At 45.0% G+C, this 16,830-nt stretch overlaps 1 protein-coding gene across 3 annotated transcripts in view; it reads right to left on the reverse strand.

Moving 5' to 3' along the window:
• Window positions 1-16,830, reverse strand: part of YLPM1 (YLP motif containing 1) — a 336,188-nt gene that overhangs the window by 110,238 nt on the left and 209,120 nt on the right. For all 3 annotated transcript variants that reach the window (XM_030213961.1, XM_030213959.1, XM_030213958.1), the window contains one exon: window positions 2,257-2,376. In XM_030213961.1, coding sequence (XP_030069821.1) covers window positions 2,257-2,376 — 120 coding nt within the window. The remainder of the gene's footprint in view (window positions 1-2,256; window positions 2,377-16,830) is intronic.

Here is a 16,830-nt window from a genome sequence, read left to right on the forward strand (position 1 = left end):
CCCGCGGGAGGGCATTCCAAGCGTCCACCACCCTCTCCGTGAAAAAATACTTCCTGACATCTTTCCAGAGATCTCAAGCGATGCCTTTGAGTGAAAAGCCGGTGGAGGAGCATATGGACAGACTGGTAGTAGAACCGGAGTTGGTTCTACCGCCATTGGTCAAACCAGCAGAGATCACTTTGGAGGCCTTTAGGCATACCCTCTACTCTTTGTCTTTTAAGGTCCTACCTGCAGTGGTCCAAATCTAAAGTTCAACTTCAGTGTTTGAAAAGGAGCAATGCAGATATGAAAGGGAAAGCAGACCGGAGATCCAAGTTCAACAGGTGAAATCTACACAATCTTCAGTTTTAAAAGACAAAATGGTGTTATACTGAAGAGTTGAAAACTTTGAAAATTATATTAAAGGGTTGACCTTGAGACTGCTAAATTTTCCTAAGGTTTTAACATCTACTTCCAAGGAGATGTTTTACAAATTTTGAAAAGATATAGTTGGGTATCAAGATAATGATCTACCCCCTTTGAATAAAATCTACTACGTTTCTGTTCCAGTTAAGAAGCAAACTAGCTCTCTGGAGAAATCTGACAAGTCATTATTTCTTCAGCTAGTTAAATTTAACAAACATTTTGGAGACTTCTACAGAAAAAGTGATTTCTTGAGTTACTCTTCTGGTTTAATTTGTTTTTCTACACAATTAGGCATCATTACTACTGTACATCTTTTCTTTAGACTGAAGGACATTTCCACCTAGACAAACTTTTTGCCATACAAGCCCAAGGTTCTAGCTCTGGGTGCAACTTTTCAATTACGCTATCCCTGTAAATGTATTATTTCTTTGAATAATGCAAAATATCTATTTTTTGAGCATTCCCAGTTAGTTTTTCCTGGAGGGAAAAGGGCCTGTTTCCACGTCACCCTATGAGTGGTTTATGTCATCGTTTTCAGGACTTTTTAGGGACTGTGATAGGCTAACACCTTTTCTTGTTCACTAATTTGAGTGTTTAATTGCTATCTTCTCCAAAAATTTCCTTTTTCTTGGGCTCCCCCTAAGTGCACTTACAGATTTGGTTATATAATAGATTGTTTAATCTTTTCTACAGTTGTGTGATACTCTGTATTTGTTTCTTGCAAAGTTTTTCTTTGCAATGTTTATTGGAAAAAAAAATGAAACAAGATACTGGGCTAGATGTACCATTGGTCTGACCAAGCACAGCTATTCTTATGTTCCTATGTAAGCTCCTTAAAAAAGAAAAATAAACGCAAGTCCTCTCTTCTAAAACTAGACAAAATAAAGCAATAGAAATCCCAGCAATATTAAATTACAATTAAAAAAAAACCCTTACCTAAAATAAATCAGAAAGAGCACTGCTGGCACCCCCACCACACACACACTCTCACCAAGACTGAGGAGCAGGTACACATAACAAATGAACACGGAGTCGCTACCAAACTACTCCTTTAGCTAGAGCTCTCTCCCTTTGTTTTTCGTTTTATGAGCCAACATTATTCGGCTGCAAAAAGCACCTAATCAGACTGAAGCAAAGGTCTTATTATTTTTTATGGAGGGGGGGGGGGGGGGGGGGGGGAATGGCCCGAAGAGGTGTGGGGGGGGGAGGGGAATGGCCCGGAGAGGTGGGGGGGGGGGGGGGGGGAATGGCTCAGAGAGGTGGGGGGGGGGGGGGAGCAATGGCCCAGAGAGGTCTGGGCAGGGCCCCCGTGGAACCTATACCAGATGCTCAGAGGACCTAACCGATAGACCAAGTTCCAAAGCACAGGAGTATAAAGATCCTCAACTCAACCACGCAGTGGCCCATACACCAAACCTGGGAAAAGAAAACACTGAAGACAGTGATTCAACCAGTGAGACATCAGCCATAGCCTGGGTCCATGAGAGTCTGGCCAAAAATTAAAAAAGGAACAGCTGCAGCAGTCCAATCTACACCATCTGCTGAAATACTGACTAGCTCCAGGTTGCACGTGGTGTTACATCAGTAATGTTACTGGAATCTCTTTTTTCCCTTCCTCTGTCAGCTGGTCTAAATATATAATCCACTGATGTGAACTGGTCTAGCTGGATAATCATCACATTTCATACATTTTCAGATCAACGTAAGTTTTTTAAATGTGGGAAAAAATCATGAATAACTGAAAAGGGTACCACAGCACCACCCCCAAAGCTACAGCAGTGATAGGCCAAATTAAAATCCATTCTGACTCTCACCAACTAAAGACCTTGGTTACTGACTGGGAATACATACCTTCTTTTGTACTTTCTTGCCTGTATCTGGATCCTTCTCCACCTTTTCTACTTCAGTGATGAAATAATCATCCAGGCTCAGTACTCGCGGAGCTGCGCCACCACACTCAACTTCTTTATCCTATTAATGACAAGATCAAAGAGAAAAACTAAAAAAAGATGCAAAAACCATCCTAGTGTTAGTAAAAGGCACACAGTTGAGACAAAAAATAAACGGCCAATAATAGGATTACTAAATTGCTTACCTGGAGTTTTATCCCCACAGATACCAAGATAAAAAGCCAAAAAGCGAATGCTACATACCTGTAGAAGGTATTCTCAGAGGACAGCAGGCTGATTGTTCTCACTGATGGGTGACGTCCACGGCAGCCCCTCCAATCGGAATCTTCACTAGCAAAAGCCTTTTGCTAGCCCTCGCGCGCCGATGCGCACCGCGCATGCGCGGCCGTCTTCCCGCCCGAAACCGGCTCGTGCCGGCCAGTCTCATATGTAGCAAAACAAAGAGAAGGGAAGACACAACTCCAAAAGGGGAGGCGGGCGGGTTTGTGAGAAAAATCAGCCTGCTGTCCTCGGAGAATACCTTCTACAGGTATGTAGCATTCGCTTTCTCCGAGGACAAGCAGGCTGCTTGTTCTCACTGATGGGGTATCCCTAGCCCCCAGGCTCACTCAAAACAACAACCATGGTCAATTGGGCCTCGCAACGGCGAGGACATAACTGAGATTGACCTAACAATTTAACCAACTAACTGAGAGTGCAGCCTGGAACAGAATAAAAATGGGCCTAGGGGGGTGGAGTTGGATTCTAAACCCCGAACAGATTCTGAAGCACTGACTGCCTGAACCGACTGTCGCGTCGGGTATCTTGCTGCAGGCAGTAATGAGATGTGAATGTGTGGACAGATGACCACGTCGCAGCTTTGCAAATCTCTTCAATAGTGGCTGACTTCAAGTGGGCTACCGATGCTGCCATGGCTCTAACATTATGAGCCGTGACATGACCCTCAAGAGCCAGCCCAGCCTGGGCGTAAGTGAAGGAAATGCAATCTGCTAGCCAATTGGATATGGTGCGTTTCCCCACAGCCACTCCCCTCCTGTTGGGATCAAAAGAAACAAACAATTGGGCGGACTGTCTGTTGGGCTGTGTCCGCTCCAGATAGAAGGCCAATGCTCTCTTGCAGTCCAATGTGTGCAGCTGACGTTCAGCAGGGCAGGAATGAGGACGGGGAAAGAATGTTGGCAAGACAACTGACTGGTTCAGATGGAACTCCGACACAACCTTTGGCAAGAACTTAGGGTGAGTGCGGAGGACTACTCTGTTATGATGAAATTTGGTGTAAGGGGCCTGGGCTACCAGGGCCTGAAGCTCACTGACTCTACGAGCTGAAGTAACTGCCACCAAGAAAATGACCTTCCAAGTCAAGTACTTCAGATGGCAGGAGTTCAATGGCTCAAAAGGAGGTTTCATCAGCTGGGTGAGAACGACATTGAGATCCCATGACACTGTAGGAAGCTTGACAGGGGGCTTTGACAAAAGCAAACCTCTCATGAAGCGAACAACTAAAGGCTGTCCTGAGATCGGCTTACCTTCCACACGGTAATGGTATGCACTAATTGCGTTAAGGTGAACCCTTACAGAGTTGGTCTTGAGACCAGACTCAGACAAGTGCAGAAGGTATTCAAGCAGGGTCTGTGTAGGACAAGAGCGAGGATTTAGGGCCTTGCTGTCACACCAGACGGCAAACCTCCTCCACAGAAAGAAGTAACTCCTCTTAGTGGAATCTTTCCTAGAAGCAAGCAAGATGCGGGAGACACCCTCTGACAGACCCAAAGAGGCAAAGTCTACGCTCTCAACATCCAGGCCGTGAGAGCCAGAGACCGGAGGTTGGGATGCAGAAGCGCCCCTTCATCCTGTGTGATGAGGGTCGGAAAACACTCCAATCTCCACGGTTCTTCGGAGGACAACTCCAGAAGAAGAGGGAACCAGATCTGACGCGGCCAAAAAGGAGCAATCAGAATCATGGTGCCTCAGTCTTGCTTGAGTTTCAACAAAGTCTTCCCCACCAGAGGTATGGGAGGATAAGCATACAGCAGACCCTCCCCCCAGTCCAGGAGGAAGGCATCCGATGCCAGTCTGCCGTGGGCCTGAAGCCTGGAACAGAACTGAGGGACTTTGTGGTTGGCTCGAGATGCAAAGAGATCTACCAAGGGGGTGCCCCACACTTGGAAGATCCGGCGCACCACTCGGGAATTGAGCGACCACTCGTGAGGTTGCATAATCCTGCTCAGTCTGTCGGCCAGACTCTTGTTTACGCCTGCCAGATATGTGGCTTGGAGCACCATGCCGTGACGGCGAGCCCAGAGCCACATGCTGACGGCTTCCTGACACAGGGGGCGAGATCCGGTGCCCCCCTGCTTGTTGATGTAATACATGGCAACCTGGTTGTCTGTCTGAATTTGGATAATTTGGTGGGACAGCCGATCTCTGAAAGCCTTCAGAGCGTTCCAGACCGCTCGTAACTCCAGGAGATTGATCTGCAGATCGCGTTCCTGGAGGGACCAGCTTCCCTGGGTGTGCAGCCCATCGACATGAGCTCCCCACCCCAGGAGAGACGCATCCGTAGTCAGCACTTTTTGTGGCTGAGGAATTTGGAAAGGACGTCCCAGAGTCAAACTGGACCAAATCGTCCACCAATACGGGGATTTGAGAAAACTCGTGGACAGGTGGATCACGTCTTCTAGATCCCCAGCGGCCTGAGACCACTGGGAAGCTAGGGTTCATTGAGCAGATCTCATGTGAAGGCGGGCCATGGGAGTCACATGAACTGTGGAGGCCATGTGGCCCAGCAATCTCAACATCTGCCGAGCTGTGATCTGCTGGGACGCTCGTACCCGCGAGACGAGGGACAACAAGTTGTTGGCTCTCGCCTCTGGGAGATAGGCACGAGCCGTCCGAGAATCCAGCAGAGCTCCTATGAATTCGAGTTTCTGCACTGGGAGAAGATGGGACTTTGGATAATTTATCACAAACCCCAGTAGCTGCAGGAGGCGAATAGTCATCTGCATGGACTGTAGAGCTCCTGCCTCGGATGTGTTCTTCACCAGCCAATCGTCGAGATATGGGAACACGTGTACCCCCAGCCTGCGAAGTGCCGCTGCTACTACAGCCAAGCACTTCGTGAACACTCTGGGCGCAGAGGCGAGCCCAAAGGGTGGCACACAGTACTGGAAGTGACGTGTGCCCAGCCGAAATCGCAGATACTGTCTGTGAGCTGGCAGTATCGGGATGTGTGTGTAGGCGTCCTTCAAGTCCAGAGAGCATAGCCAATCGTTTTCCTCAATCATGGGGAGAAGGGTGCCCAGGGAAAGCATCCTGAACTTTTCTTTGACCAGATATTTGTTCAGGGCCCTTAGGTCTAGGATGGGACGCATCCCCCCTGTTTTCTTTTCCACAAGGAAGTACCTGGAATAGAATCCCAGCCCTTCCTGCCCGGATGGCACGGGCTCGACCGCATTGGCGCTGAGAAGGGCGGAGAGTTCCTCTGCAAGTACCTGCTTGTGTTGGAAGCTGTAAGATTGAGCTCCCGGTGAACAATTTGGAGGTTTTGAAGCCAAATTGAGGGTGTATCCTTGCCGGACTATTTGGAGAACCCACTGATCGGAGGTTGAGAGAGGCCACCTTTGGTGAAAAACTTTCAACCTCCCTCCGACCGGCAGGTCGCCCGGCACTGACACTTGGATGTCGGCTATGCTCTGCTGGAGCCAGTCAAAAGCTCGTCCCTGGCTTTTGCTGGGGAGCCGAGGGGCCTTGCTGAGGCGCACGCTGCTGACGAGAGCGAGCGTGCTGGGGCTTAGCCTGGGCCGCAGGCTGTCGAGAAGGAGGATTGTACCTACGCTTACCAGAAGAGTAGGGAACAGTCTTCCTTCCCCCAAAAAATCGTCTACCTGTAGAGATAGAAGATGAAGGCTGCCGGCGGGAGAACTTGTTGAAAGCGGTATCCGGCTGGTGGAGCTGCTCTACCACCTGTTCGACTTTTTCTCCAAAAATATTATCCGCACGGCAAGGCGAATTCGCAATCCGTTGCTGGATCCTATTCTCCAGGTCGGAGGCACGCAGCCATGAGAGTCTGCGCATCACCACACCTTGAGCAGCGGCCCTGGACGCAACATCAATGGTGTCATACACCCCTCTGGCCAGGAATTTTCTGCACGCCTTCAGCTGCCTGACCACCTCCTGAAATGGCTTGGCTTGCTCAGGGGGGAGCTTGTCCACCAAGCCCGCCAACTGCCGCACATTGTTCCGCATGTGTATGCTCGTGTAGAGCTGGTAAGACTGAATGAGCATAGAAGAATGGTAGGCCTTCCTCCCAAAGGAGTCTAAGGTTCTAGAGTCCTTGCCCGGGGGGCGCCGAAGCATGCTCCCTAGAACTCTTAGCCTTCTTTAGGGCCAAATCCACAACTCCAGAGTCGTGAGGCAACTGAGTGCGCATCAGCTCTGGGTCCCCATGGATCCGGTACTGGGACTCGATCTTCTTGGGAATGTGGGGATTACTTAATGGCTTGGTCCAGTTCGCCAGCAATGTCTTTTTTAGGACATGATGCATGGGTACTGTGGACGCTTCCTTAGGTGGAGAAGGATAGTCCAGGAGCTCAAACATTTCAGCCCTGGGCTCGTCCTCCACAACCACCGGGAAGGGGATGGCCGTAGACATCTCCCGGACAAAGGCCGCAAAAGACAGACTCTCGGGAGGAGAAAGCTGCCTTTCAGGAGAGGGAGTGGGATTAGAAGGCAGGCCATCAGACTCCTCGTCAGAGAAATATCTGATGTCCTCCTCCTCCTCCCACGAGGCCTCACCATCGGTATCAGACACAAGTTCACGGACCTGTGTCTGAAGCCGTGCCCGGCTCGACTCCGTGGAACCACGGCCACGGTGGGAGCGTCGAGAGGTAGACTCCCTCGCCCGCACCGGCGAAGCTCCCTCTGCCGACGTCGTCGGGGAGCCTTCCTGGGAGGCGACCGCAGTCGGTACCGCGGAGACCTCACCCCGGGCAAGGGGCCAGCCGGCGCCTCACTCGACGGTACCGGTGGCGCAAGCACCCCCTGTACCGGAGGGGAAGGGCGCAACAGCTCTCCTAGGATCTCTGGGAGGACGGCCCGGAGACTCTCGTGCAGAGCGGCTGTGGAGAAAGACATGGAAGCCGATGCAGGTGTCGATGTCAGAGTCTGTTCCGGGCGTGGAGGCTGTTCCGGGCTGTCCATAGTGGAGCGCATCGACACCTCCTGAACAGAGGGTGAGCGGTCCTCTCGGTGCCGATGCCTACTGGGTGCCGACTCCCTCGGCGACCCAGAGCTCTCGGTGCCGATACGGGAAGGGGACCGGTGTCGATGCTTCTTCGACTTTTTGGAACGAAGCATGTCACCGGAGCATCAAGGCACCGATGAGGAGGACGTAGAATCCAACCGTCGCTTCCTCGGGGCCGAGGCCGAAGAAGGTCGGTCTCGGGGGGGCTGTACCGCAGGAGCCCTCAGGGTAGGGGAAGACCCACCCGAAGGCTCACCGCCACCAGCAGGGGAATGGACAGCCCTCACCTGCACTCCAGACGAAGCACCACCGTCCGACGACATCAGCAGACGTGGAGGTCCCGGTACCACCGACGCCGACGCAGCCTTCCGATGTCTCAGCCCCGATGCAGAGGGTCGATGCCTCGATGCACTCGATGCAGTCGCGGCCGAGGACAAAGGTCTGGACGCTGGCGACGTCGATGCACTCGATACTCCCGGTGCCGATGAAGAGCCCAAGAACAAAACGTTCCACTGGGCCAATTTCGCTACCTGAGTCCGCTTTTGTAAAAGAGCGCACAGACTACAGGCCTGCGGGCGGTGCCCAGCCCCCAGACACTGAAGACACGACGCATGTCTATCAGTGAGCGAGATTACCCGGGCGCACTGGGTGCACTTCTTGAAGCCGCTGGGAGACTTCGATGTCATGGGCGGAAAAATCGCGCCGGTGAGATCAAAACTCGTAATGGCGAAGATGGCACCACAAAAGAGGGGAAGAAAAAAACTTCGACCCGAGGCCACAAAAAGGCCTACCCCATGACGAAAGAAAACTTAATGGGGCAAAAACTAGAAATACAGGAAGGGAAAAAAGACCGAAAAGGCCTCCTTCCGAAATGCTTTTTTTTTTTTAGTAGCGAAAGTCAAAAAAGACGCGCGAGGTCGACTTAAGGGGCGCGAACGGCGTAAACACGACCGTACTGAGCGCGGACAAAAGAAGACTGGCCGGCACGAGCCGGTTTTGGGCAGGAAGACGGCCGCACATGCGCGGTGCGCATCGGCGCGCGAGGGCTAGCAAAGGCTTTTGCTAGTGAAGATTCCGATTGGAGGGGCTGCCGTGGACGTCACCCATCAATGAGAACAAGCAGCCTGCTTGTCCTCGGAGAAAATAAAGCAAAGTAATTCAACGATAAATCTTGCTTTAGCTGCAGAAAAATCTACAAAACTTTACATCACCTATGTGGGACTTCCCATCCTGCCACTGTGTCCATGTGTGTTTAACTGTGCGTGTCTGTCAATATGTATGTGTGCGTCTCTCTATGTGTGCGTCCAACTGGAGTGGTACCAGAGGACTGGAGAAAGGCAGATGTGTTCACTCTCCACAAAGGCAGAAGTAAGGAAAAGGAAGAGAAAAAGAACTACAGGTCAGTAAGTCTGACTTCTATGATATATACCAGTGGTACCCAAACCTGATCGTGGAGGCACCCGAGCCAGTCAGGTTTTCGGGATATCCACAATGAATATTCATGAGAGAGATTTGCATGCAGTGGAGGCAGTGCATGCAAATATCTCTCATGAATATTCACTGTGGATATCCCTTGGTATGTGTGCACGAGTGTACGCGCATGTCTGTATGTGTGCACGAGTGTCAATGTGTGTGCGTGCGCCTCTCGGTATGTGTGCGTGAGCGCCTTGGTTTGTGTGCACGAGTGTACGCACACGCGCCTCGGTGAGTATGCGCGAGTGTACGCACGCGCGCCTCGGTGAGTGTACGCACGCGCGCCTCAGTATGTGTGCGCGAGTGTATGTGTGTCTCTGTATGTGTGAATATATGCATGTATGTCAGTGTGTGTGTGTCTCTGTGCACGAGTGTATGCGTGTCTCTATGTGAGTATATGCATGTGTCTCTGTATATGTGCGTGAGTGTATGACGATAATCAAAAATTGATAGCTGAATATATAGGAAAGACACATAGTTGGACTAAGAAGAATTTATTAAAATTCTAAATCTGGCCCCTTGTTCATAAAATTATTTATGGCGAAGCCCCGGGATACATGACAGACCTCATAGACCTACCAACCAGAAACACAAGAAGATCAACACAAACATACCTAAATCTCCACTACCCAACTTGCAAAGGACTCAAATATAAATCAACTTATGCATCCAGCTTTTCCTATCTAAGCGCACAACTATGAAATGCACTGCCAAAAGTCATAAAAACAACATATGACCACCTAAATTTCCGGAAATCACTAAAAACAAACCTATTCAAAAAGGCATACCCCACCGACCCAACATAAAAAGACTGAATACCTGCAACACAATGAAACCAAAGCTCGGAATGGACATAACTCTTCCTCCATAAGATCCCCTAATGAGTCTGTCATACATGATCCTTATACTATCACAATAATCAACTGTATTTGTTCATGTAACAAACAAATTAATTAATATATTTCAGTCCCACTATATTGGATTCCGAATGCAATTACTTTAGATTCAGGAGAACAATTAAGATTTGGGTCTTAGGAGTGATATTAGATTTTCAGCTGACTATGGAACAACAATTAAGCAGCTTAAGTAAGAAGATATACTTTAAATTACGTCAGCTGAGGTCTATTAGATCTCTGTTTTTTCCAGAACAGGGTTGCGTATTAGATCAAGCAATAATCTTAAATCAGATGGATTATTGGAATGTTTTATATGCTGGGATTAACAGAAATTTAACTTATAGACTACAGCTGATGCAGAATACCACGGCCAGAATCATGTTATGCCATTGCTGAGGAATCTACACTGGTTGCCGGTTGACGCCTGTGTGGAGTTTAAGGCTGTCTGCATGGTGTTTAAAATTATTCATGGTTCTCATATACATTTACTGTCAATTCCTTTCTTTAGAACAACTTTCCGATTCTGTTCTACCTTTAGCTTGGGTTAACCAACAGCTAAAGGAGTTTTATTGAAAAACTTTCGTGACAACTCATTTTCTTACTTTTCCAGTAAGTTGTGAAACAACCTTCCAGTGTCTATACGAATTACGTCTCAATATTTGACTTTTCGAAATTTGGTAAAAACTTATTTGTTCAGTAACTATTACGATTCTTTTAATCTTTAGGGGTTTTTTTTGTGTTACCCACTTTGACTCTTTCTGAAAAAGGAGGGATATAAATACTGGCTTTGATTGGATTTGCTCTAACCGCGAGGCCATGTGGGTGGGAAAGAAAGTTGTGCCACCCATTAAGGTGGTGGGGTAAGGGCTTCCGCACTAACCCAGCAGTAACCAGGAAGAATGCAGCATTGCTTGATTACTGCCGGGTTACCCCCTGCAGAAATATTTTTTCAAAATTTCTGCTGGGGGTAGAACTACCTCTGGCGCCCGCATTGGGCCAGCGGTAGTTTCAGTAACTTGAGCAATAAGCTCTTATTGGGCTTACCACCGCTTAGTAAAAGGGCCCCAGAAAGAGGCAAAAATATAATTTAAGTGTGAAACCCAGTTATAGAACTGAAAGCTATTTCCACATTGCCAGTAGATAAATGTAGGTAGCTGCAGGGCTGCTAATGTTAAAAGTAGTCTGGCATTTAAGATTTGAAATATACATATTTCACACACAAAAATAGGAAACAAAAACTATTAAAGTATACTCACTGGAGAAATTCCCGAGAACCACCATCACAATCAACAAATTATCTAGTCCACTTCAAGGAAGAGTAGGAAAACTACACGCATCAAAGAAAAAAATACCTCACAAAATTCCAAGAATAAATCTTAAATATGGATACTGGACTATTCCATAAAACTCTATATACCCCAAAAACAACTAAATCATATCAATCATTTACTGTGTTCCTGCAAAAGCTTCTCCAGATGTGAAGAGTCATAAAATATATACTGAATTCCTTGAAATGCAACATAACACTTATAGGGAAACTGCAAGAAAAAAAAGCACCTAAAGCCACTACCTGACTCTTCAAATCTAAAAAAGCTTTCTTTGCCAACTGAGTATTTCTAGACACATCTGGAAAAATCTGTATGATCTTCCCACAAAAAGGAATTATTTCTTCTTAAAATAAGCTCTCAATACTACAGATTTGGCTCTAGCTGAAATAAAATCAGTGGAATCTTCCAGAAAAGCAGTCAAATAAGAACTTTCTGTAAGGCCAAACAACATGATCACCCCCTTGAACTTCCAGTGCAACTTCTCATTGAAATATAATATTATCTAACCAAAATTAACTCCTCAGAGTTTGGAAACCGAATACTTCAATAAAATATTTCCTTGCCAGATTTCAGCTGAAAAGTAACGTGGAACAGGAAAATTGAAGAGCCTAAGATTCTGGCTAAGATTCTCAATCATCTCTAACTTGCAATGCAAGAAAAGACTGTCTTTAATAGCTGAAGTGCTAATAGTTTGCAAGGAAGAAACGTTATTCTCAACTGAAGTTATTTGAGAAGACATCATTAATTCTCACATCTAATCAGAGGAGTGGCCTAATGGTTAATGCAACAACCAAGAAAGAGCAAAGGATGAAACAAATAATCAGCCATGGGGATAAAGTCTTCAAATCTTTATTAGAAGCAACAGTGAAATCGGACCAGACACATGTTTTGGTGGGCACAGACACCTGCCTCAGGGGTCACAAATATAACTGTATAAAACATAGAACCAAATCAACAGAAATATAAAAAGTAGGCAGAAACCATAAAAACCATTCAGCACGCAAAGCACACCACGCCGAAAATGCTTTACACACTCGCACGTACGCTGCTGAAGTAGACTGCTTCCGTGCCCCCAAAAGAGTGGCAATGACTGGTCATGGGTATAACAAAAGAGAGGGAACAAAGTACAAACTAAAGTCCAAACAAAAAAACAGCACCACGGGCCTTTAAAATGGAACAAAGTTCTTTAATGAATGAGCCTTGACCCGACACGGGCCGTGTTTCGGTGACTAGCACCTGCGTCAGGGGTCTACATAAAATACAAAACATAGAAATAACATATTTTTAAAAATTGTTAACATATAATGAATAAAACTATGTTGTTTTCTTTCTTTTCAAACATTGGAAGGATGTTCTTTGCAGTTCACTTTAAGGAACATTTATATATGTGACTAATGGATGTATGATATGCTTGGTTTAAAGCATATTTTTGATCGTTTGATGTCATGTATTTATGAACAAATGATTCACACATGTACTTATTTAAGTTTAACATTTGATTGCATGGGTATATTCAACATAACATTATGATAAAACTACAGATTTGTAATGCCACTCACGTTTCATTCTAGTTTTTAAGGTTTCAAAAAATGTTTTTCATTAATTTTTTAATTAATTTTAATTCATTTTTTAATAATCATTTTATATAGTAAATACATTAGAATATATTGGTACATTTAATGATAAAACCATATGTTTGTAATATTATTTAAGTTTATATTTAGAATTTAATAATTAATTATAAATGTAATTTATAGACTCACAAGGTAGATAATAATGGCACAATATAAACATACAATTATAAGAATGAAGTGCTGTTTAAACTCAATTTTAGCATTTACAAGCTTTTTTAATGACATAATAAAATAGTATATGAACAGTTAAATTTAAAATATAATTAATAGACTTAGTAAATTAAAATTGGGGTATGGTAAGTTCATATTTGTTCAGAAAATCTTTTTAAATTTGGTCATTTAATATTTGATAAATATTCATTTTAAGAGTAGATAACAAATTGGAATATGAAGAGTTAATTGAAGATACAATTTATAGATTTGCTAAATAGATTAAAATTGCAATATAGTTAGTTAATTGTTTTGATAATTACTCAATATCCTGTTATTTTATATATATTTTAAACAAATGGCCATTTTAATAATGTAGGCTTTAGGACCCAGTAAATGATTCCTGCATATCTGGCAGGCTTTTAGACCCAGTAACCACCTAAATTCATTTGATAGGATAAAGGTTAATGCTTTGTGAAGATTAGGTGTTTTCACTTAAGTTAATCAAAAAATGTCTCCACCCTGTGTGACGTGGTATTAAAAGCAGAGCCTTTTGAGAGCACAGCTTTTCATCCATTTTGATACAGAAAGTGAAAGTGCCTTGGTGCTTTGTAGCTTTTACTACATGAGACGTGGGGGTAAGTTTTTTGTCATGACAATAAATTGTAGGAAGTTTCTAAGTTAGGCACTATAGTATTTGCTGCCTCATGATTTAACAACTTTTATCAATTGCACAATCTTTTTGGTAATGTCTGTGGCATTATGGTTTGTTATACTCATTGAAACCCTTCTGTTTGGCAATATAGTTTGAGGTATACAGATTTTTTTCTTTTGACACTTGAGTTAAAATGAAAGTCAGTATTTTATTGTTTATGAAAATCATCTTTGCTATGTTTTAAAAGATATATTGAAGACATTTTATTAAATGAATGCTGATGTGAGAAACATATACATGTGAATTAAAGCCCTGTTAATCCTTTGCCACTATTCAAGATGCCATTTGTATAATTAATTGTGACTGGTAGATAACAAAATAAATGCAAATTTTTAAGGTATTTTGTCATTAGCTAAAATACCATTATAGCAGTTACAAATAAAGTTTACATAATTAATTGCAATTGGCAGATAACCAAATAAATATACCCAGAGCTTCAAAAGATAATAGAAGCCCTGTTTATGCTATAATATATAGATATACATATACACAGATACATATGTATATATATGCATATATATATATGTATATATATATACACATATAGTGACAAAATGCTGTTTTTTTCAAAATTAAGATCAAGTAATGCCACTAGATATTATATTTTTGGCTTTTATATTTGAAGATGTATATATCTATTATTCTGTGCTGATTTGAATGTTTTTGAAGGCTCATGATATTATCAGTGTAATGTTTGAAATTTGTTGTATATTTTAAAATGTTTTTAAAAATTATTTTTAAATTCAGTTATAGCCAGTATTATATAATATGGCCTTTCTATAAAATATATTATTAATAATTAAAATAAGCATTTTAACATATATTAATATATGAAAAATTTTTGTCCAAAAGTAAGGAATATTGTAGATGAAAATATTCGAGTTATTCCCCAAGTTTTCCACGTCATCACTGTGGTGAGTTACCATTACCATTTTTGTTTTGATTAATTATCCATTTATTTTCAAATTACTATATAATAATATATGAGAATGTTAAATTATTAAATGCAATGTTAAAATATTAAATGCTTTAGGTGTTTATATAGGCTTATATATGTATGCTTGATGAGTCTAAATATTATTTTTAATTCTTGGTTTTATTCATTATATGTTAACAATTTTTAAAAATATATTATTTCTATGTTTTGTATTTTATGTAGACCCCTGACGCAGGTGCTAGTCACCGAAACACGGCCCGTGTCGGGTCAAGGCTCATTCATTAAAGAACTTTGTTCCATTTTAAAGGCCCGTGGTGCTGTTTTTTTGTAATGACTGGTCATGAAAATCCCTTCTTCCTCAGCTGCCACCTCTCAATAGCCAGGCCCTAAGACCAAAGCGAGAGGGATTTTCCATCTGAACTGGCCCTTGATGCAGCAGATCGGGAGTCACTGAAGTCAGAATGGTGGCTCTGAAAGTGCTAGAACGAGATCCGCATACCACGGCCGTCGGGGCCACCAGAACGATCGGCCCCTGATGCCTACCTATGCGGCAAAGAACTCTCCCTATCAGAGGCCACAGAGGAAAAACATACAGTAGCTGTTGTTCCGGCCATGGCTGGAGAAAAGCGTTCAATCCTGCGGATCCTGGCTGCCATTTGCGGCTGAAGAACTGGGGAACTTTGGCGTTGCAAGCCATGGCCATCAGATCCATTACTGGTCTTCCCCAACGTTGACAGATCAGCCGAAAAGCAGAGTCCAACAGCATCCATTCCGCTGCGTCCAAAAGAGTCCGGCTGAGAAAATCCGCTTGAACATTGTCTTGACCCGCAATGTGTGCTGCCGACAGACTCTGAACATGCGCTTCCGCCCATACTAGTGGACGAGACGCTTCCACTGCCAAGGGAAGACTGCGAGTGCCCCCCTGCCGATTGATGTAGGCCACCGTTGTAGTGTTGTCCGAGAATATACAAACCGCCTGCCCCTGCAGAAGGTCCTGAAAACTCCGCAGCGCATTCACGACTGCTTGCAACTCCAGACGATTTATCGGCCAAGTCGCTTCGAGAAGGGTGCACGATCCCTGAGCTACTCGATGAAGACAATGTGCTCCCCAGCCCGCAAGGCTGGCATCCATCACGACTACCACTCAATTGGAAGACGCCAGAGAAACACCCTTCTATAAATTGGCTGACCGGAGCCACCAGCGAGACTGTCCCTGGCCTGGCTTGACCAAGGAAGGCGTCGTTGATAATCCAGCAATGTCGGCGACCATCTGCTCAAAAGGAAATTCTGAAGAGGCCGCATGTGAGCCCTTGCCCATGGAATGACCTCCAAGGTCGCCATCATGGAACCGAGGAGCTGAACATAGTCCCACACTCGGGGAGCGCGACGACTCAATAAGGTCCGTACCTGAGAAAGCAATTTGCTCCTTCACCCCTCGGGGAGAAACACCTTCCCCCGCTTCGTATCGAACTGCACTCCAAGATACTCCAGAGTCTGAGTAAGAACCAGATGACTTGTCCATATTGACCACCCAACCTAAGGACTGCAACTCCACAATCACTCGGTCGGTGACCACTTGACTCTCCTCTGCTGTCGTCGCCCAAATCAGCAAGTTGCCGAGATATGGATTAACTCCAAACCCATCCTTCTGCAGGAACGCCGCCACCACCAGCATGACCTTGGAAAAAGTGCGTGGGACAGTGGCCATTCCGAAAGGAAGGGCCAGAAACTATGACCCAGCACCGCAAATCTGAGAAATCTCTGATGGGGCTGCCAAATGGGAATGTGCAGGTAAGCTTCCCTCAAATCGAGAGCCATCAAAAACTCGCCTGGTTGAACAGCAGGAATAACTGCCCTTAATGTCTCCATGAGGAATGAACCCACAAAAACTGGTTTACTTTTCTGAGATCGAGAATAGGCAGAAAAGTCCCTCCCTTCTTTGGAACCACAAAGAAGATGGAGTACTGACCTGTGCGCCTTTCGAGAGGGGGAACAGGCACGATAGCCCCTATCCTTAGCAGGTCTCGCAAACACTGCAGAACCGCTGTCCTCTTGGCCCACGATACACAGCAGAACTCCAGAAAAAAGTCTGTGATGGGAGAGAAGAATTCTAGCTTGTAACCTTCTCGCACCACATCGA

The sequence above is a fragment of the Microcaecilia unicolor genome, chromosome 9 (assembly GCF_901765095.1).
Source record: "Microcaecilia unicolor chromosome 9, aMicUni1.1, whole genome shotgun sequence".
Lineage (NCBI taxonomy): Eukaryota > Metazoa > Chordata > Amphibia > Gymnophiona > Siphonopidae > Microcaecilia > Microcaecilia unicolor.